The sequence below is a fragment of the Saimiri boliviensis genome, chromosome 14 (assembly GCF_048565385.1).
Source record: "Saimiri boliviensis isolate mSaiBol1 chromosome 14, mSaiBol1.pri, whole genome shotgun sequence".
Classification (NCBI taxonomy): Eukaryota; Metazoa; Chordata; class Mammalia; order Primates; family Cebidae; genus Saimiri; species Saimiri boliviensis.
This window is the reverse complement of record NC_133462.1, coordinates 75,374,568-75,396,517: the sequence shown is the minus strand read 5'-3', so window position 1 is coordinate 75,396,517 and position 21,950 is coordinate 75,374,568. Positions and strand designations below refer to the sequence as shown.

The following is a 21,950-nucleotide window of genomic DNA, read 5'->3' as shown; positions in this document are numbered from 1 at the left end:
GAGTTTGAGACCAGCCTAGGCAACATGGCAAAACCCCATCTCTACAAAAAATACAAAAATTAGCCGGGTGTGGTGGTGTGCACCTGTAGTCTACTTGGGAGGCTGAGGTGAGAGGATCACCTGAGCCCGGAAGGGTCAAGGCTGCAGTGAGCCATGATCGTACCACTTGCACTCCAGCCTGGGTGACAGAGTGAGAACCTGTCTCAAAGGAAAAAAAAATTTTTCTTTAGTTTCATTTTAATGGTCTTTGTGTCCTTGTGTCTCCTGTTTTGAACCACTTCAAATCGTTTTCAAAGGAGGCAGAGTATAAAAGCAAAACAGCTCCATGGTGAGAAGTCACACGGACCATTCACCCTCTACATCCAGCTGCATTTGCAGGACGGCTGTGCAGTTAGATCAGCATCTGCAGCCTGCAATCCAAGGCTTGCCTCTCCGGATGAGGGTCCTCAGTCTTCTCAGGAATCAAGCCAAAGCCAGGCCCAAGCAGCCCCAAAGGTAACTCTATCCCTAACAACAGTTACCTGGTCAGTAAAAAAGGTACTGGTCAAGGGGAATCCTTCTTCCAAAAATCATCACCTCAAATTCTCCAGTTTTATACCAGAAACCTCAGAGTAAAAGTCTGCCTTTTGATTTCCACAGAATTTTTAGCAGCACGATGCCTTTTTGAAAATTTGCCTTTTCTTCCTATCAGTTTTCCAACCATACGTAGACAAATCCAGCCTGTAAATAGGTTGAAATGAGAGAGCCAGTTAAGTGAGACACTCAAGTTGTCGCTGCATTTTAATAAACATGGCACACAATGTGTTGCTACACAAACACCATTCATAAACCTGAGTCACAGATTTCAAACGGGAGCTGGGGACGTGTATAAATAGCCTGTGTATGCTAAACAGTAGGAAAAAAAGCAGTTTGGGGAATAAGGTCAAAATCATTACGCCCAATTTAAACGTCATAAAAATCTCAGCCTTGTCATTATTTACAACCCCCAGCACAACTCCCACCCGAAAGAGAATGCCAAATGGAAAATTCTAAATAAGATGATGTCCTCGCGTCGACCTAAACAGTACAAATGATGCAGCATCATAAAACGAAGTTATAATTATATTGTCGCCCTTTCTGGCTGCCGGATGCCCACGGTACAGAGCAGCCACTCCACAGGATTTTCTGAGCTCTGAGCTGTCTGGGGTATTTATAAGAACATAGCTTTGACTAGCGTTGACCAATTGATTTGCATTAAATGACTCCGTGATGGTTTGAGGTGGCAAAAGAAGAATACAACTTGCGTGGTGGAGAACTGACACTTTGAACATGTTGCAAACATTTCAAAAATCCATCTTTCCAATATTCACCCGTCCTCAGCTTTCAACAGGTCCCTGCAGACTTGGCCTTGACTCTGGGTCATTCTGTTCCTTAGCAAGCACCTTCCAGCCTTCCAGCCTCCGCTCCCACGGCCCAGGAACCCAGTGTGAACTTGCAAAGTGCTGTTCAATGAAGTGGATTCAGGAAGCAGCAATTCTCTCGAGAGAGAGGTTTAGTGTTTCGTCACGTACTCCCCCACACCACTGATACTCAGAAGGGCTCTGTGACCCCGTGTGTGGGATTTGAACACCAAAGATTGACACACAGGGCGACAACAGACGCACAGGGTTAAGTCGGCTCCCGGCTGCTGCGTGATCCCAGCTCCCTTTCGGTCGGACTGCCTGCCGGGTCTCTTTCTCACATTTTCCCGTTCTGGTCCCTCCTCCAGTCACCAGCAGAAATGCACCTCTCGGTCTCAGGCCTCTCCCATCTCAGTCTCTGATGACATGCATGGCCTTTGTGTTAAGAGCTCACTAAAGTGTAGATCATGCTGAATGCAAAAATAAAAGGAAAAGAAGGGATTAGTGGAAGCCCACAGAGGACTCAGGCTGCCCCTCAGGAGAGGGACCTTCCACAGGCCAGACGCCTTGGCTTCTCCCTCATTCCTGTCGCTACAGCATCTCACCCACTCCACTGCTGTGCCCCTTCTACTTCCCACAACGCTGGAATAAACATTTTTGGGGAGAGCATACTGTGTCCCTTGGATAAAAGATGTGATTGCTCTAAGTGCCGATGATTATTCTCATCGGGATGATGATTAGGGTTGTTTTTCTTTTCGTGCAATTGCAGGGCAGGCCTGGGGGTGAGGGTGCAGTGGATGCTTTATGCCATTTGCCACCACACGCTTGTATGATGGCTGTGTCCAGGGCCTCCCAGATGATGCTGGATAATATGTTAGTGCTGGGGAAAAGATCATCAGTACTATTGCAAAGGCCAGTGTGGGAACATAAGCCCTCTGGGCATGAGAACTAAATGAATTCTTGATTGGGTAATTCCCTGGCTCTCCTATTTTCACTGGACTCCAGGAATTAAACATACCTTAAAAGCATGTGACCTTATGTATTGCCCCAATACTACTAAGAGTGGTGATGAAGGGGACATGTATTCCCGTGCTCTTGGTAAGAACTTCAAGTTAATTTTGCAAAGCTGAGGAATGATCTGCACCAAAATATACCTCTGTCTATCTGGCAGAAAAAAAGCCCAGCCACCTTTTCACATTATAGTGAGAAAAAAAGACTCATCTAAGAAGTAAAACCAAAGGAAAGAAATGAAAAGGTTTTACTTCTAACCCTGTGGAGCTGTGGAGGCCCAGTGAGTACTTCTGAGTAGCTGAAATTCCAGCTTCGGGAACGTGACACACCTCATGTGCACAGAGAACCAGTGGTCAGACCTGGAGCAAGAGGGACTTGCTCTACTTGGAGAAGTTGAGGGCCAGATGAGGAGTGGCTTGCTCAAGGTCACACAGCTAGTCACAGCAGGGGGAGAAGCCACATCCTAACTCCAAAGCCAGTGCTTTGTGCATGATAGTACTAAGCCTCATGTGGATACTTTTGTTTACTCACTTTCATTCATTCTTTCATTTAATGTTTATTGAGCACCTGCTGCATGCCAGACACTATTCTCTGTGCTGGGAAAAATGCTGAGTGTGCAACCCCAATTCCTGCCTTGAGGAAGCATACAGCTAAGTTGTAGCAGCAAACCACGAGGGTTCAGTGAGCGCCACGCACGGGCCAGGACACTGCAGACGCAGAGGTGAATGAAACCAACACGGTCTCTGGCATCAAGGAATAAGTAAACCATAAATAATATAATTGTAGATGGAGAGAAATAAACCTGAGGAGGGGGGACGGCATGATCCAGAATAACTGTGCAGGAGGGTAGTCCTACTACTTTAGGTTTGAAAAAATCTTTCTATAGAGCAGACACTGTGCACTCTGGGCTGGCTAGCTAGTATCTGCATCAGCTCGCCCCCTTCTAACACCACCCGCAAATATCACCTGATCCACAAGGCAAACTGAGAAGTGGGCTGATGGGTGCCATGTGGTTCAAGCAGGATAGAAGAAAGAGCACAGGCTCTGAAGCCAGATGGCGCCAATTATTGGCCGGGACTTGAACACATTTCTTAACCTCTCCAAGGTCCTCAGGAGCCCCCCAGGAGGCTCAAACCGTAACCATCAAGCCCATCTTCCCCGCTGCTGTTATGTGGGTCTCTAGCCCCGAGCTCAGTTCAGACGTGGCTCTGCACCCACATGGGTCCCCTTCCCTCCCTGCCACGATGGCCTGTGCTGACGCTCCTGTGCTCTCCACCAGCTCTGGATCTGAGGGGCCGGCAGCTCCTGAGGTGGGAGAAACAGTCTTTTAAGGAGCCCCAAAGAGCACCAAGGTGCCAGATTTAACAAAGAATGTAGGTGTCGGTAGCCGCCACCCAGGGTCCCCATGAGGCTGCAGAAACTGACTGTTGCCAATTGTGTTTTAGAAACAAAGTAATTAGCGCATGTAACATGAAGGCAGGGCCAAACTGAAGTAATGAACTAGAGGACAGTCAAACAGAATGTCTGGAACATACTCAGTTCAGAACGATCATGCCTATCTAACCGAGAGAAGCTGCCAAACCCACCCCACCCCGCCCCCTCCCACCCCCACAGCTGAGCACCCACAGTCACTTCCCTCCCTGTGATTTCATAGGCCTTCTTCCCAGCGATGCCTTGGCTCCAGGAGTTTCTGCACAAAACTGAAATGAGGGAAATGTCTTGCCTCCATCTTCATCCACAATGAGGTAGGTCCCAGGCTAAAGGGACAGGAGCTAATGAAAACACTGGTATCATTCTGCTGGCTTAGAGGGGAGAGAGTGCTGTCTCTGCGGACAGGCCACTCAGCCCACGACCCTGCAGAAGGGGAAGTCTCTGGCTCCACAAAGAAAGCAGGGTTGAGCACACTGCAGGGAAGATACCTAACCTCCAAGGTGTCAAGTCGCTAAGCCCATGACGGCTTTGTCCACGCTCAGTAGTTTCCCAAGACAGGAACCCATCTGACAAGCCTTTGGATGTTAAATAGTTCAGACTTGGAGTCAGAAAGACTTAGGTGAACCCACTGGGCACCGGGGAAATCTCCCGAGGCTTCAAAGACAATCAGGCTCCCTGCAAGCTGGAGCAGTAACATCCTGGAGCACCCCACAGAGTCTGCAGACACTAGGGATGTAAAGGGGAGGGAAGGCAGAACCAAGCAGAATGCTCCAGAGCCACCGAGGTGAGCATCGGGACTGTCCAGAGAGCACGTTTAAAATGTAGAGGCCCAGATCTAGAAAGTCTGAATAGGTAGCTATAAGCCCAGGAATCTGCATTTTTAAAAAGCACACCTTCGTCCCTTCCTTACCACTTACTTTGATAAAGACTTTTCTAGAGGTTTTCTAAAACAGCCAGCAGTTAAGAGCTACTGGACACGGTGGCTCACCGCCAGTAATCCTAGCACTTTGGGAGGCCAAGATGGGTGGATCACTTGAGCCCAAGAGTTCAAGATGAGCCTGGGCAACATAGCAAAACCCTGTCTCTGCAGAAAAATACAAAAAAATAGCCGGCCATGGTGGCACATGCCTATCATTCCAGCTACTCAGGAGGCTAAGGCAGGAGGATCCCTTGAGCCTGGAGTTCGAGGCTGCAGTGAGCTATGATCCTGCCATGTTACTCCAGCCTGGGAGACAGAGTGATACCCTCCAAAAAAAAAAAAAAAAAGGAAAAAGGAGTTAAGTCTTTGAAATCGGGACAACTCAGGATGGACTAGTTACAGATGCTATTGGCTGGGACTTCAGGAAAATCATCTAACTTCTCAGAGTCAGTTCACTATTCATATGCGAATGAGGATAGTATGTACCTCATAAATGGAGCAATACATGTAAAGCTCTGAGTGCAAAGTCTGGCTCATTTTTAAATGTCAGAACTTTGGGAGGCTAAGGCGGAGGGTCACTGGAGCCCAAGAGTTTGAAACCAGCCTGGGCAACATAGTGAAATCTTGTCTCTACAAAAAATTTTAAAATTAAAAAAAAAAAAAATTAGCCAAGCATGGTGATACACACTTGTAGTCTCAGCTACTCAGAAGGCTAAGGTGGGAGAATCGCTTGAGCCCAGTAGTTCAAGGCTGCAGTGAGCGGTGATCACACCAATGCACTCCAGCCTGGGCCAAACAGTGAGACCCCATCTTTAAATAAAAATTTTTTTAAAATTAAAAATTAAAAATGCCAGACAAATGCAGCCGCATTCTGACCGGCCACAGCCCAATCCAAACATGGTGCGGGGGAGTGGAGTCCAACATCCCAGCCCCTCCTCTTCTTCCCCTGGCTGCTGTCAACCATGCCCTTTTGGAGACATCACTGGAAGGTTTGGGGGTTACCATGGCCCTGCCACAGGTAACAATGGAATCACAAGTGACAGGCGAGTCCCCAGAGATGAGCCAAAGAGGAGCACGAAGGAGAAGGAGGCATTTTCAGAAAAGGAGTTCTCTGGTGTGTCAAACCACAAGACAGTCTGTTTATAGCTATCTGCTTAGTTAGGACGTTCTGAGCAGAGAGGTGAAAAGAGAGGAGATTCCTGAACAGGACGGCAAAGTCAGCAGGTTTCTCTTAATTGGAATGGTGTTATGTAATCTTGGGAAAATTGTAAATGAAGCATTTAGCGACCCCAAATGCCACTTTATGAAGCGTGACAGCCACTGTGGGGCTGGGACAGGGAGTCTGGGGCCTCTGTTATGGCTCCCAAGAATCCTTGCAAACAAGCTAGGGGGAAAGGGGCAGTAAGGATGAGTCCCCGGAGCCGCAGGCAGCCTGGTGGGCTGAGCTGAAGAGTTGTGAGAGGCAGAAGCCCTACAGGGAAGAAGGAGCAGCCAACTGCACTACACCAGTTATCTCCAAGGGACGTTGAGAGAGTTTTCACTGTGTGACCCCGAGGATGTGCCAGCAGCAGGCAAGGCCTCCTGCAGGATCTCTGACCTCCTTACTTGTTTAAGTAAGGAGCTCTTGCTCCTGATCCAGACAGCTGGGACCACACCGACTGGCCATGACTCCCACCCTCACAGGCCCTCTCCCAAGGCCACCTGCCCGAGGCCAGCCTGAAATTCCCTTCCATGTGCTGCAGGAGTCGAAACCACCAGGAGGGGCAGACACTCACCAGTAAAGGTAGTAGAAGAAGGAGAGAAGGTAGAAGGCCAGCTTGCACCAGGCCTCCTTCTGACAGTAACTCAAAGTGTCAGCATTCATGACCACTGGTGGGTCGTAGGCTAGTTCTGAGCTATCGGCCGGACAGTGGAAATACCTGCAGGGAGAAAGGACAGCATTGTCTCTGAGGTCCTGGTACTTGTGGCATCACCTGGGAAGCCCTTCTGAAGCAGGACTTCTGCCGAGCAATCCTTGCCAAGCACTTGCCTGCCTTCTGCCCAAGTCACAGTTTCAGTGCTGCTGAAAAGTGGCTCAGCCGCTATCTTCCAGCAGGGAGTAAGTCCCCAAATACTCCGATCACTGGCATCAAGGCAATTTCACCAATATACAAAGCTGCTCCAACAGAAGGGAAAATGTTTCACCTGGCATTGCCTGGAAGTCTCGGGAAGAGCCTCCTCTCAGGACAGGTGTAGGCAGAGGTACAGGGTTATAGCACCACTGCTGGGACACCACCATGCCTCCATTCTACCCTACGAACTACTTTACACAGACCCTCATTGAAAATCCTGAATACTTCAGGACATCCTATTGCCTCTTGAGAGCAGAGCAGTTTACAGGTGCTTTCCTAGAACTCAAAAGGACCATCAGCCGTCTGCGGGGAGGCAGCGGCCTCAGACGGCAGCTGGGTGAGCAGAAGAACGTGGGAGGGAGAGGGGAGGAGGCAGAGCGGATAACATGAACTGTGTCTACTTCAAAATACCAAGTTCCCAAGGCTCACCTGGCCACAGCCCCTGAGGAGGGGAGCCCTCAGGCTCGGTGAGCCCTGGGGCAGGAGTCTGAGCCTCCTGAGCCCCTTGGGAAGTAGTCGCTGCCCTCAGGACACTGCCCCCAGGACCCTTGGCCACAGCCTCCTGCCCAGCCCAAGAACAAAGTGCAGCTGGAATCTCTCAGCGAGTTCCTTTTTCAGCCATTCTGGTAAAGGCACCAGAGGCCAGGAGTGCAAATAAATGGCTTCCTGGACTCTGGGGCTGGCAGTGGTTCTCAGTGGTGAGCATGGGCCCAGGGAGAGGGCTCCAACCGGGGGATGAATCCCACTGGCTTTGAAGAACATCCCTGCAATGCAGCAGCTCGAAGATCCGAAGATCCGGCATCGAACTTCCTTCCTCCTTCCCCTTCAGAGAATTGCACTGATATTATCTGTCACTGACACTGTGCTGAAAAGAAATCACAAGCCAGATTCGATGACAACTGCCAGCTCACAGCCCTCCAGGCCTCTCACCTCTCCTCTTCCTGGGAGCCTATCTCAAAAGCTATTTGCTGTCACTGTGGTTTTGTTCCCAGGTGACCTCATTAAGTGGAGGCAGAGGGGCAGGGTAGCCAAGTGGCTCCATGGGAAGAGCAAAGGCCCTGCCAGTCACCAGCCACCACACTGACCTTCCTTGGATCTGAGCCTGTCTGAGCCTCAACTTTCTCTTCTGTGAAATGGTGATGGAACTGCCCACCTCAAAGGACTATTGTGACCATTATGTGAAGCGGTGAAGGGAAACAACCTGGAAAGAACAGGTACTGAGTCAACGGCAGACAGTTCTATTTCCTTGAAGCAAACTAAGAGCCAGAGCAGGAGGGGACTTTCTCTGTACGAGACATGTCATTGGACTGGACCTGTTGGAAGGGACGGGGAGTGGAAAGGGGGAAAAGGGGTACACAAGGGCTCTGATTTTTAAAGGACTCCTCCCATCCTCATTCTTTTTTTCTTTCATGTTCTGAGAACTTACTAATTGCCAGGAACTAGACTAGATCCTGTCAGGGATTCAAAAAGAGGTGAGACAAAGTCCCTATTGGCAAGGAGACTACAGCCCCTCCCTTTTCCCACAGAGATAAACTTTCAGAGTCTAAGGACACTGGCTGCCTTTCCTTCTCCTCCCTCTTGGACAAGCGCTAGCCCTACGAAGCAGTGCCCTGATCCATGTGTGGCCAATTAACCACATTTCCGATGCCCTGGCTTGACAGCCCCCTGCTTGAAGGAACTTGGAACAAACTCCTTTCCTGGGGAGAAGAGCCAGCCCCTGGGGCAGTGTGTCAGACAGCAGGGACTTGGACTGGGATTCACACAGAGGTGGGGCGGACCCTCAGCCCAGCCACGTCCGAGATGAGCAACACTAGACAGCTGACATAACTCTGTGAGTCTCTGTGTCCCCATGTGTCAAACACAGAAAACGAAATCCAGTTCACTTGGTTGTTGTGAATCCTGGATCCCGAGTGGGGACTCGATACAGTTCCACGCCATAACTTCTATTTGACATCTCTCTAATTGAGATGATAGCAGATTGCCTTTACTTAAAATGAGGTTTCTCTATGTAAACAAATATTTTTCCTTCCTCCCTAAACCTGAGATTTCTTCTACCCTGCTGGCCCTGGTCAATGGCACCATCGACCGCCCAGCCACCCAGCTTAGAGGCTTCCCCTCCCTCACCTGCACCCAATTATGGGCCAAGGCCCATCCAGTTCACCTCCACAGCTTCTCCTGTCCTCTCACCATTCTGACTCCCACTACCTGGGTCAAGGCTGTCTCATCTCTCTACCTGGAGTTCTCACCAGAACCTCCCAGTTGAGCCTCAATATTTCACCATCTAACCCATCCTTTACACTGCTTCTCAGACCACCTTCCTAAAAGTCAGATCGGGTAATGCCACTGTCTTCTTCCAAAGCTTCTGATAATTTTCCATTACCTACAGCAGAAATTAATTCCACCTTCCCTATCAAGTCATTTCAGGTCCTCCATACCATACTCACGGCTATCTGCCAACCCTCTCCTTATTTCCCTCCGAGAACCCTACATCCAACCTCACTGAACAACTGCCATTTCTCAAACATACCAAGTGCTCTCTGAACTCTGGGCCTTTGCAAACTGGTCCCTTGCCCTGGAACATGCTTTTCCAATGTCACTCTTGAATCTAATTCAAGTGTTTCCTTCTCTATGCTCCTACCTGTATTCCTCAGATGTCTATTAAGCATGTATTTCCCTCTGCCACTAGGATGTACATTCCTTAAGGGTAAAGGTTTTGCTTTGCACTTAACTTGAAATCTCTCATAATGCCCAGCATGTAGTATGTATTACATATGTTTTCTAAATGAAGGAGTACATGTTTTAGGTGTGGCTAAATTCAAGCAAGATTTTATGGTACAATAATAATGGTAAAACGCTTTGGGGTCCAATGCTCTGGCAGCAAAGGGTCAAGGGCAGGCAACTTATCTGCACAAATATCTTCTCTACGACTTTGGTATTCCTCCACCTCTGCCTCCTATGTCCATATGGTGACTCTATTTTACAAAAATCCAAGAATCACATGATCTGACGCATGGTCTTAGCAGGGAATAGAATATATGAAATTATAACTGTCCCAGAAAATCCAGCCCATCTGGTAGGTGCTTTTTATTTTATTAAGATATAATTTACATACCATAAAAGTCACCCTTTTAAAGTGTACAACTGTACAGTTCAGTGGTTTTTAGCATATTCATAGAGTTGTGCAACCATCATCACTATCTAATTTCAGAACATTTTCATCACCCTAAAAAGAAAACCACAGACCCATTAGCAGCCATTCCCTATTCTCATTCCCTACCAGCCCTCGGCAGCCAGGGATTTACTTTGTCTCTATAGATTTGCCTATCCTGGATGTTTCATATAAATAGACTCATAAAATATGTGGCCTTTTGTGTCTGGCTTCATTCACTGATATTTTCTTTAGGGTTCCATGTTGTAGTATGTATTAATACTACATTTCTTTATATTGACAAATAATATTCCATTGTATGGATATACCACATTTTGTTTCTCCATTTATCAGTTGATGGGTATTTGGGTTGGTTCCACTCTTTGGCTGTTGTAAATGCTACTGTAGCTGCTTTTAACACTAAACCACAAGGCATGGGGTTGTGGCTAATGAAACCAGCAAGAAGGGCCTTCCCTTACTGGACCTGCTGCCTGAGAGTGGCTTAGGAAGGGGCTTTAAAGAGAGAGACCTGAAAAGGAAGGGATGATTGGAAGGCAATAGAAGCTGTCTATCTGGGGGGCATCATCACTGGACAGCAGGCTGCCCTGGAGGAAAAGAGAAAGGATAGGCCAATCCCAGTCCGACTTACCTCCAGAAGTGATAGAAAAGTAGAGGGACATTCAGCCCCAGCGTGAGCCACTCTTGTGCACACAGGAACATGATGCAGAATAGGCTATGGATGGAGTATTCTGGCAGCACCAGCTGAAGAGGGAGCAGAGACACAGCCCTAGGTTAGAGGGAGAAGCCACTCCTGCTTCTACAGCAGCTGACTTCTGCCTGGACACTGCCTCTCACAGGCTAGTGACATGAAGGCCCTTCCTGCAGCAACATAGAGTCACTGGCCCAGGACAGATCCATTTCTGATATATTCTTCTTCTCATGGCGCTCTTCTTTTTATAGCACTCTTCTTTTTATGGCACTCTTCTTTTTATTATACCCAAACCCAAATGACACAAGCCCTCAGTGCACTACTTACTATTAACAGAATACCGCACTTGCTCCTGGGGTCACCCATAGATGGCTACTGGGAAGACTGGAAGAGCTGGTCCAGCTCATGTGCCATCTGACCCAAGGCAGGACCACTAGGAGAAATACTGCTAGAGTTTCTAATGAATCCATAACTGCCCCACTCTTGTTTTTCTGGCTACTGTGTATCACAAACCCAAAGTGAGTATGTACGATTATCACAAACATAGGAGGGTGAAGAAAAAATGGCCCACCCCAGGAGGTAGGCATTTTGCCTGACAGTGGATGGAGAAAGAAGAACATAAGAGAAAGAACAATTAGCAATGATGAAGGAGGACACTGTAGTCTCTGGAGGAAGAGGGAAGAAACTGACCCTGACCAAGAAAGGCCTGATGCTAGGAAGTGAGCAGCAGGAAGAGTAAGCTCTCCCGCCTCCAACCCAGCTGCACAGGTATAAATGGGTAAAAGGAGCTTAAAATCATTGAAAAGCCCCTCCCAAGGGCACATACATTTGATCAAAAATCAAAGTTGTAAGCTAAAGGGGAACTGTAAGGAAGAAATTTGGCCCCTAGGCCAGCAGTAGGGAAGGCTGCAGATATAAATGCATCATTTTACCCACTTATAGAGGAAGATAGAGACATTTATTACTAAATATATTTATTCATGTAATATATAAATGTACTTTGTATTGCTTAGGCTACCATGGATGCTTCAGTCTTCCCCTCAAAATCTTTTCAAACATCCTTGGGGGCCCATCTCAAATGCCTCTTTTCTTTTTCTTTTTTTTGTGTGTGTGTGATGGAGTCTCACTCTATCTCCCAGGATGGAGTGCAGTGGCGTGATCTCAACTCATTCTAACCTCTGCCTCCCAGGTTCAGGCAATTCTCCTGTCTCAGCCTCCCAAGTAGCTGGGATTACAGGCATGAGCCACCATACCCGGCCTCAAATGCCACTTTCTAATGGGAGCTCTCCCCACCCTCCCTTGCTCCCTTGTTCCTTCGCCTTCCCCTGTACCTCTGGGCCCGACAGCATGTTTTCTGACCCTCTCCCAGGAGTACTTTCCATAATCTATCCATTGTGGAGTCATCATCTTCTTCCCATCTCCCAGTGCAGACAGACTCCTCTGTCCGGCATTCTGCAAGCCATCTTAGCCAAAGTCTATTCTTTTCTCATTTCCATTTGCAAAGCGCCTTTGTACAATGCATGGCAGTTAGTAGAGACTTAACAAATACTTGGTAAAGTGCGTTGACCTGACCAAGTGCCTATGTTTGTAACATGGCTGGCTGGCATTAGATATCCAGCCTGTGGTTACAGACTAAGATTTCTTTGGGTGGAGAGCAAACTCCCTCAAACCATCCCATTTGGGCATGGACCATGACTTTGGTCTCTCACTTTTATTAGCTGAGCTAACTATCCCAGATGGCAGACACAGAGGGAGAAACACATATGCACACATTAAAAATAAAGACATGCACAGCACACGTGTAAGACATTTTGTAACTATGGGGCACCTTCTTTATTCTCAGAGTCCAGTGCAGATGAATTGCATTAACCCACACCATAGATTTCTCAGGCAGTCACCTGAGGAATCAGAGCAAAGGAGCCATCATTCCAGAGGTGGTAACCTTGGGTGGGTGAACAAGGCACAGCCAACCCCTGTGAATCTCAACCACGAATGTCCCTATTGTATCTCCTTATAGGACCTCAGAGCTGTGCTTACCAACCCCATCTGCCCCCAGCCAAGGCACTGCCCTACCCCCTCCCATCTAAAGAAAAAGCCCACTTTCTCAGGGCGGGGTGCACCAGCCCCGGGAGGCAGTGGCTGTGAGTTCCACTGTGCATATCTCTACATTTTCTAATCATCAGTTTCAGCCACTTAAGCTGAGGCAATTAACATGTTTAGAGATGATTCAGGCCCACCCTGGGCCTGAATCATCCATTATTGCTCCATCTCCATCTCCATCTCCAATTCCAATTCCAATGATAAATCTCTGATTACAGTTTGGATTTCAGGTTCCACTCTTAATCACCACTGCTTCTTCTGTCTTTGGGGTTTGATTTATTGTGGAGGCTGCAACCTTTTGAGGAGGGAGAATTCATCACTGTCTCCAAGTAAAGGAAAACTGCTTCGTGGAGGCCAGGTAGTCCCGGAGGTCTCTAGCCTTTTGGAGAGTGGGAAAAAAGCTGAAGAATTTATTCTGCCGTCTCAGGTGGCTTCGCAAGATGACCTCTTACTATCTACCACACTGAACAGGATACTTACAAATAGAAGAGGCTCCTCCAATTATTAATCCAGGGACTTTTAGGAGTAATAGTGACTTTTTGATGCACACAGTGGTCCTTGCCTACTTCCCCAGCTGTTCCTTGTCACAACAATGTGGAAGAGACAGGGGACCTCTTCCTTCTAATCCAAATGGAAATCAGCCAGGTCATTTGCATGAGGCCTGTGCCATAGCCATTACAGCTGCCCTCCACTCACACCCAGCACTCAGCCTTCTGGAAGGTGGTAAGGTCTCATTTTCCAGCTCTCAGGGCTTGGGGGTGCCGATGGGCTGTGGGCAAAGTGATGTGGAGAGAAGGCCGGACCATTTAACGGCGGATACAAAATGCTCCAGTCTCTTTTCCTTTTCCTCTGATGAGGCAAAAAGCATTTAGGATAGAGGGTAAGCCACAAGTAAGGAAAGAGGCCCCCAGGCAATTCATGATGGACTCGAGTGTGAGCAATAAAGAAACTTGTGTTGCTTTAAGCTGCCAAGAGTTGATGTTGTTTTTTTTTTTTTTTTACCATAGCATGATTTAAACGATCTCATATGATACAGTCAGCAAACCCCAGAATGAGTAATCAATGGAAAAAGCAAAGTTTTGTTCTTCACTCTTTATCCTCTCGCAACTGTCCACCCGGCCCTTCCTTAACAAGACATCGAGGCTGGCAGGACACGGCTCCCTGTCACTGGACGTGCTCAGGCAGGGCTGAATAACCACCAGGCAAGCATAATGCTTATTCATGTGTGTGGGCAGCCAGACTAAGTGTTCCCTCCCAATTCGGAGAATATCTGTTACATAAAGACCACCCCTGAAGCTTCCAGGCAAAATACAGAAATGCTGATGCAAGCACTCATCACAGCCCCATGACCCTGAGTCATGTCTTAGCTTTGGAAAACACTATTTTTTAAATAAGAGAAGCTGTTGAATGGTGCCAATCTCCTTTCACTAACAAAGGGAGAAACTGTTTCATGCAAGCCACAGCCTATTGAATTGTCATGTATTATTATACCCTGCTTTCTAGATACAAATCCTAAATCTCAATATGAGTACTGTGGGATTACTGAAAGACTGCAATTCATTCCAACTGGGGTGGGGGGATCATAGAAGGTTTGTGATCAAAGGGAAGTTGGAAAGGGTGAGTAAAACTTACCCACGTGTGGGAAGTGGAGGTTGGCCTTCTAGAAGTGGAACAGTGAAAGCAAAAGCAGAGAGAGATGGAAGTCACTGGCCTGGGGTGGCTCCTTAACAAGGCCACCTCAACGGGTCCCGATTCAAGGACATTAATAATATCAGGCAAGGACTTCATAAATGCTACCTTTATTCCACCTGTCCTGACTTCCTGCCCAGGTGCTAACAGTCAATTTTCATTTGCTGGCAAACATTTCCATCTGGATATTCTACAACCACTTTGTGCTTAAATTCACATTCTTCCCAGAACCTGCAAACTTTGTCTCCTAAATTTCTAACTTCTACTAACCATGCCATCTCTGACTCCTCATCAACCTCCATATGAGTCTGTTGCCAAATCCTGCGTTTTCACTGCCACTTGCATTTGTTCCTCCCTTTTTATTTATCCTGCCCCTATTGGTCTGGGCCCTGGACCTCCTCCCCAGGCTGGTGCAAAAACCTTCTAGCAGGTTTCCATCCCTGTGCACATGTGCCCTCCATCCAACAGAGCAGTATATGCCATGCTCAGCTCAGCTCAGCTCAGCATTAAGCCATCATTCACAATCTTGTTTTTCTAGGAATTTTATTTACTTGTCTGGATTCTAAATATTTTCTTTTTAGCTATGCATCCTCTCATTCATTCATGTATCCATTTGTTTGCTGCTCTATCCCATCAATGACCTGCAGCTAATTGGTACCCTTTATAGATTCTGAGAATAATGGAATCATGTGCCAAGTCCTGTCTTATTTTTACTGCTGTGGTAGACAGGGGCATTAGGGGTTGTGGGAGAGATTCTTCCTATCCCCAAAGAAAAAGAAATAGAAAGGGGATGCTTGGAGTTGAAGCAAGGGAATAATGCTCCCTGGTGGGAAAAGGGAATTCCCTAAGACCAGGGGAGGGGAGAAGATAAGGGAGGTGGAGGGCAGCAAGCGCCCCTGGTGCTGCAGATCTACCTGCTCCTGGCTCTCACCAGGCATCCCAAGGGCATAGGGTTTCTGAGGGGCTGGCGTCGGCATGCCTGGGACCAAACACATTAAAACTCACAGCCATGGAAGCCACGGGGAAGCTCCTGGAGCTGAGTTTATCTTGAAGAGAGTGGGAGCTGTGAGACTCAGAGTCTCCACCCATCTCTGAATCCCCCTGTCAACTCAGACAAGCAGCTTTCCAGCTGTAATTCTTTAAGTCTCAATATGTTAGCCCAGTGTCTTGAAGCATTATATATATTCCCACAGTTATATAATAATCAACTGTCTGATATTTAGAAAAGCAGCTTCCCATGCTGAGTCTTATTTTCCCCATCTGTAAAATGCCACACCTACCAGCCAGGGACACAGGATGTACTATGAATGACAGTGCTCTCAAACATGAAGAAGCCTCCAACAAGAGAAGACACCACTATTGTGTTGTGATCATGATTATTTTTTTTTTCCCAAGATGGAGCCTTGCTCTGTCACCCAGGCTGGAGTGTAAGGGCACGATCTCAGCTCATTACACTCTCCACCTCCCAGGTTCAAGTGATTCTCCTGCCTCAGCCTCCTGAATAGCTGGGACTACAGGCGTGTACCACCATGCCCAGCTAATTTTTGTATTTTTAGTAGAGACAGAGTTTCACTATATTGGCCAGGCTGGTCTTGAACTCCTGCTCTCATGATCTGCCTACCTTGGCCTCCCAAAGTACTGGGATTATAGGCGTGAGCCACCACACCCAGCTGATCATTATTATTTTTAATAATCATACACTAGCTGATGACCATTCCCAGGTGGATAACTTGTTGCTCTTACCACGAAAGTCAATGAAATGACCCAGAACCAAAGTTGGTTTCCTGATTTTCGATTCAGTCTCCTGACTCCTCTGATTGAACCAAGCTCCAGCTTCCTCAGTGGGAAAAGAAACCAAGGGCTGTTTCAACAGCCTGCCTCTCAAATCATAAAAAACCTCAGTCCTTGCCTGTTTTCAACAGCAATAATCCAGCTATGTGTGTCTGCCCTAAGGTTTATTTGCCCCAGGAACCAATAGTGTAGAGAAAGAGAAAAGGATACTATCTCTTCTATTTGATTCCTCAGCCCATATTAAACTCGCCCTAAAACAGAGGATCTCTCTGGGATACAGGACAAAGTCTATTTTCCCAGCATGGAGATATCCATTCTCCATTTATTCCCACATGAATAATCATGCACTTAAGTGTGCAGTCAGTCCCTGTTCAATTTGCATCTGGGTGAGGGGACAGCAGGAAGGAGGGGACATGGATGGCATGCTTGGAAAACTAGGATTTTGCTAAACCACAAGACTAAGAGAAAAGCATCTCCAAGCACTCTCAGGAAACCACATTTGGGGCCCCTTTGCTCTCAGGAAGCCACATGCTGTTTAATCACTCTGGATGAACGTCATCTTGGGAGAGCCTGCACCAGTCTGGGCATCCAGGAGGGCTGCCCAGCCCCATAGGCCCTGCCATGTCAGAGACTAGCACCCAGCCTCAAATGGCACAGTACAGTAGGATGCTCCGCCAGCTGGGACCTGGGGTTGGGGCGACTTGAGCTCCCTATGCGTCAGTGCTGGCATATCAAATGTTTTGACCTCCTGGAATTTGCATCAAAGTTTATTAAATATTTTTAAGCTGTAAAACAAAGGCTCTGCTACATAAGCAACTTAGCACAGAATCAGCTAGTCTAGAATTATAATCTTATTTTTAACTTTTTTTTTTTAAGAGATGGGGTCTCACTATGTTTTCCAGGCTAGTCTTCAACTCCTGGGCTCAAGCAGTCCTCCCATCTCAGCCTCCCAAAGTGTGGGGATTACAGGTGTGAGCCACCATGACTAGCCCTAGAATAATTTTAAAAGTCACCATAAAATTAATATGGCACCTGCTGATTTTATGTATACCAGGAACTGTGGGTGTGGCTCAGCACCCTTCACTGCTAGCAGCTCTCCTAAATGCCTGGACCAAGTATTGCTTTGATCTTGGCCACCCACGGCCAGAATTGGACCCTCTTGGCTGACCCCCGGGGACTGGGCCACAATTCAAGGGAAACCAGTAGCAGATCATTTTCCCCATAGGCCTGCATCAGAACATGAAGGAAAATAAGTCAGAGAAAGCAAGAAATAGTTGCCCGCCTGAGTGACCCAGGACCTGAAGACAGAAGAATTTTCCTCCTGGCCTACGGAGGCCCAATAGTCAGTGAGGGTATGCAGGGCAGAGGAGTGGCGGGCTGCTTCCAGTCCCAGAGGCCTTTCTCTCCAGGCCTCCCACTTTTTCATCCCATGGTGCTTCTGGTTTCTCCCTACATTTTCTTCGTTTACCCTCTCTGAGCACATGTAATCCACACTGTGTATGTTTCCGCTGCTTCTTGGCACTCAGTTGGACTCATTTCCACCTCTGCATTAGGAGAAGGCAGCACAGGAAGGAAAAAGCACAGAGAGAGAAAGGGGGTCAAAACCAGGACCCTGCTGCCCACTGCTCCTACGTACCCAGGGCGTGAATGGCCCAGAGGCCCCTGTTGGGATTTAGCTGTGCCTGACACATCTGTACCTGGCCACACACGCTCCAGACTCATGGACTGCCCTCGTGGACTGCTCTGGGCTCCAATCTTGCCCTGTCCAGCACCCTGGGAGCTGCCTGACCTTCCCTGTTCTTGCTGCTTGTTGGGGATCAGTTTCCAGCCTGACTGATACTAACTGGCTCAGGCACCTCTAGCCCCACTGTCTTTTCCCTTGGGGCCCTCGCCAGCTGTACCCTGTGCAGGGGACGCAGGCCAACCATTCTGCATAAATTACAGATCCCAGCCAGTCAACTGGGGAAATTCTCCTGCTTTGATCCTAGAGGAAAAGCATGTATGCACAACACCATGAGGAAGAAGGGCTTCTTTCATTGGAATTCACGGGTCTCAGCTTTGTTTCTGGAGGAGAAGGAAACCAAGGAAGGTGGTGACTGACTGGGCCCAGTGCCCTGCTCTACAGCCCGGCCACTCCTACCCTGCCTCCCACCCATTTCTTGAAGCTTCCTCATCTGTTAGCAGTGGTTCTCAAGCTTCATGGTACTTTAGAATCCCCTGGAGCTTTTGCTAAAACCCAGATTGCTCACGCCACTCCCTGCAAGTTTCAGATGCAGTAGGCCTAAGTAGGGCCTAAGAGTCCCCATTTCTAACCAGGTCCCATGTAAGCCACTGAGAACCCTGCTCCTCAAAGTGTAGTCCCTGTGCCAGCATCCACTTTCTCCTGGGAGCTTGTTAGAAATGCAGAATTTTGGCCCCATTCCAGGCCTACTGCAGGAGAGCCTGCAGTGTAACAAAATCCCTGGTGATCTACATGTACATTAATGTTTGAGAAGTGGCTGCTCAGCACTGATTCCCAAAACAGAGTCCCCCAGCCACCAGCATCCCAACTGCCTGGCACTTTGTACAAATTCAGATTTCCAGGTTCTACTCTAGACTCCTGAGATAGACTCTCCAGGTCAAGAATCTGCATTTTTCAGAGCATTCCAAAATGATTTTGTTAAACACTTGAGCTGAGGTTCATAGACCAAAGGTATCAAGAGCATACAAGGGTCATAACACCTGGAATGTGTCCAATATCAAGAGCATACAAGGGTCATAACACCTGGAATGTGTCCAATCCCATCTGAAGAGCACACGAGGCAGATACTTCCTTTTAAAGCTCCTGGTGCCAGGCCTCCTCCCACCCAACCCTCCTAGAGGTTGTGGGTCTCCTCCCGCATCATGAGGGTCCTGTGCACACAGAGCCTCCTGCTCACTAACTATCACTTCAGGGGCTCAAGTCTGGACAACCGGTATTTGCAGTCAAGAGCAGTTGTATCCGGCTCCTGGCCCTCCCACACATCACCCTGTGGGAAAGCACCCCTGAGGTTCCCTGAGTCCTGCAGCCCCACGGCCAATGGTCTCTAGTCTTGGAGGGCTGGCTTTGGCATCTTCCGGGGATGGAGGTGAGCTCTCCAGCAACCTTCCACCTCCAGAATCCCGTCCAGTTCTGGCTTTCCACCCTCCGCAGGCCACCTCTTCCTTCAGCCTCACAAGCTCCTTCGACCTTTCTCTGGCCCTCCTGGTGTCTCAATGGACACTTTATAGACCTGGAAGGGGACAGCTTCCTTTTAGGACCAAACCTTTGGATTCTAGCCTTGCTCTGCCCACTCCTCCCAGCCTTCCTTTTATAATTGTTTTCATACAGCATCAAGACACACTTGAATTTCAAAAGCCTCTGCCAGTTTCCTCACACACTTGCTAAATTACTGAATTACCTAAGATCTCACTCAGGGAGGAGATGAGAATAAAAGTGCTCTCTCCAATAATACCACATTTTTTAAGGGACAAAATTCTCCTACAACTTATTGGCAATTCAGAGCTTCTTAACACTTGTAGCTTCCCACTCCTTTTCTTCTTTACTTTGAGCCAGAGATGACGGGAGTAAAAATCATGCCCAGATGTGATCAGGCAGACTCAGATTCTTTGAAAAGAGACACTCACCAAAAGGAATGTTCCAGAATGAGGAGGGCAGTGGGGTTAAGGGTCTAACAAGCCTTGTTCCGGTGCTGGAGAGCCCCACTTTCACACTCATTCAGGAAATATTGATTAGAAGCACTTACTAGGTAAGATGCAAAGCCATCTAGCTGGGGAGATTCAACGTAAATGAGCAGGTGCACCACAGGCTCTGTGAACATCAAACACGACAGCTAGAGGACAAACCGAGGCAGCACACGAGCACTCGATGCAGGAGAAGGGAGAGAAGAAACCAGTGCTCTGAGTGAGGAAATGAAGGAGGGGGCCCCTTGGAGGTGACGGCCTCTCAAGTGGAGATTTAAAGGATAAGATGAGTTAGACTATGGAAGGCAGAATGTGGAGACCAAAGTTTCTCCCAAGGGATACTCAGAGCCATCCTTTCATTCAGGGGTTTGAGACAGTCACTTTTTCCTTTATGTCTTAGGAAGAAAATCTCCGTTCCTTCATGTGGGCCATCCCTAATAAATCTTCCAGGGATACGCCATGGCGACTGGAAATCCTTCCTGCCAGTCTCTTTGTAAACCTGGGAGACTTCCACGGAATAGTCACCATGATCTCACCTGACAGGGAAGGGCATGGTGACAGGAAAGGGAACAAGGGCAGAAAGAAGTCATCTTCTGCCTGTAGTTAATCAGCATGGAGCAGGTAACAATGAGCCTTGACACCAACCCCACTTGCCTAGAGCTCACCCAGGAATTTAGCACAGCCGAGAGCCCCGCCCTCCTCTCCAACCTGTCCCAACCAGGGTGCTCGCCCAGCCCTGAGCAAAGGGAAGGAAGCCCAACCCTCTTGGAGAAGAGGGTTCCAAATCCCAGGGCCACGCCTCCCTACTTCCACTGCCCCGCTAAGGCCGGGTGTCCCATGTGAGGCTGTGCTGCCGGTCTCTTCTGTAACCAGAACCTGATGTTTCCAGAGGAGAGAGTTGATCTCATGCGCCGATATGCCCCTTAATAGAGCGAACCTACTAAGAGCCTGTGTCTTCAGCAGCACCATTAACTTCTAAAGAACCTTTTCCAGGAAAAAAACCAGATGATTATCCTATTTAACAGCTATTAAGTGGTTAATTACCTGTTACACTCAGCAGGTTGGAAAAATTTTGCTCTAACAGACAAAAGAGGGTGAATTGAATGAGAATGGTGAGTATTGATATTTTCATAAGAAACACAAGCTGTCATCAGCATCATCAATTAATATTTATTGCGTGCAGTTACAGGGAAACAGACAATTTGCTGAACATCCTGACCCAGGGCCCTAAGCTCAAGGACAAGACGAATGGACACAGCCCCTCTCTCCCCGAGGCCCAGGCAGAGGGGGCTGTCTGAATTTGAGCACATGCTATGTGTTTGCCCAAAGTCTGGCAATAATTCCTATTAGCTGGACTGTGCCAAGCTTTACCACAAGTCTGATTTAGCAAATTAATATTTTGAAGAAAAGACAAAATAATATTGTAACTTGCTTCCAGCAAGGACAAGAAACTTGGGCTGCAGCCCTGGCTATTAAGAAATGACAGAAACTTGGGTAAACCATTTAATCTCAATAGGCTCAGTTTGTTCATCTACAAAATGAAAATAATAATAGTATCTAATGGTGCAATACAGTAGGATGCTCCGCCAGCTGGGACCTGGGGTTGGGGCGACTTGAGTTCCCTACGTGTCATGTCAGTGCTGGCATATCAGATGTTTTGACCTCTTGGAATTTGCATCAAAGTTTATTAAATATTTTTAAGGTGTAAAACAAAGGCTCTGCTACATAAGCAACTTAGCACAGAATCAGCTAGTCTAGAATTATAATCTTATTTTTAAATTTTTTTTTTAAGAGATGGGGTCTCACTATGTTTCCCAGGCTAGTCTTCAGCTCCTGGGCTCAAGCAGTCCTCCCACCTCACCCTCCCAAAGTGTGGGGATTACAGGCATGAGCCACCGTGACTTGGTCCTAGAATAATTCTAAAAGTCACCATAAAATTAATATGACACCTGCTAATTTT

General features: G+C 47.8%; 1 protein-coding gene across 12 annotated transcripts in view; it reads right to left on the bottom strand.

Annotated features, from left to right (window-relative positions):
- Positions 1-767: 767 nt before the first annotated feature.
- Positions 768-21,950, bottom strand: part of CNIH3 (cornichon family AMPA receptor auxiliary protein 3) — a 291,872-nt gene continuing 270,689 nt past the window's right edge. For 11 of the 12 annotated variants that reach the window (XM_074385251.1, XM_039464191.2, XM_074385247.1 and 8 more), the window contains 3 exons: positions 10,649-10,761; positions 6,516-6,659; positions 768-1,849 (listed from right to left, as the gene is read on the bottom strand). In XM_074385251.1, coding sequence (XP_074241352.1) covers positions 1,822-1,849; positions 6,516-6,659; positions 10,649-10,761 — 285 coding nt within the window. In that variant the 3' untranslated portion in view covers positions 768-1,821. Of the gene's footprint in view, positions 1,850-6,515; positions 6,660-10,648; positions 10,762-21,950 lie in introns of those variants that run through there. The other variant, XM_074385254.1, reaches the window with a different exon arrangement.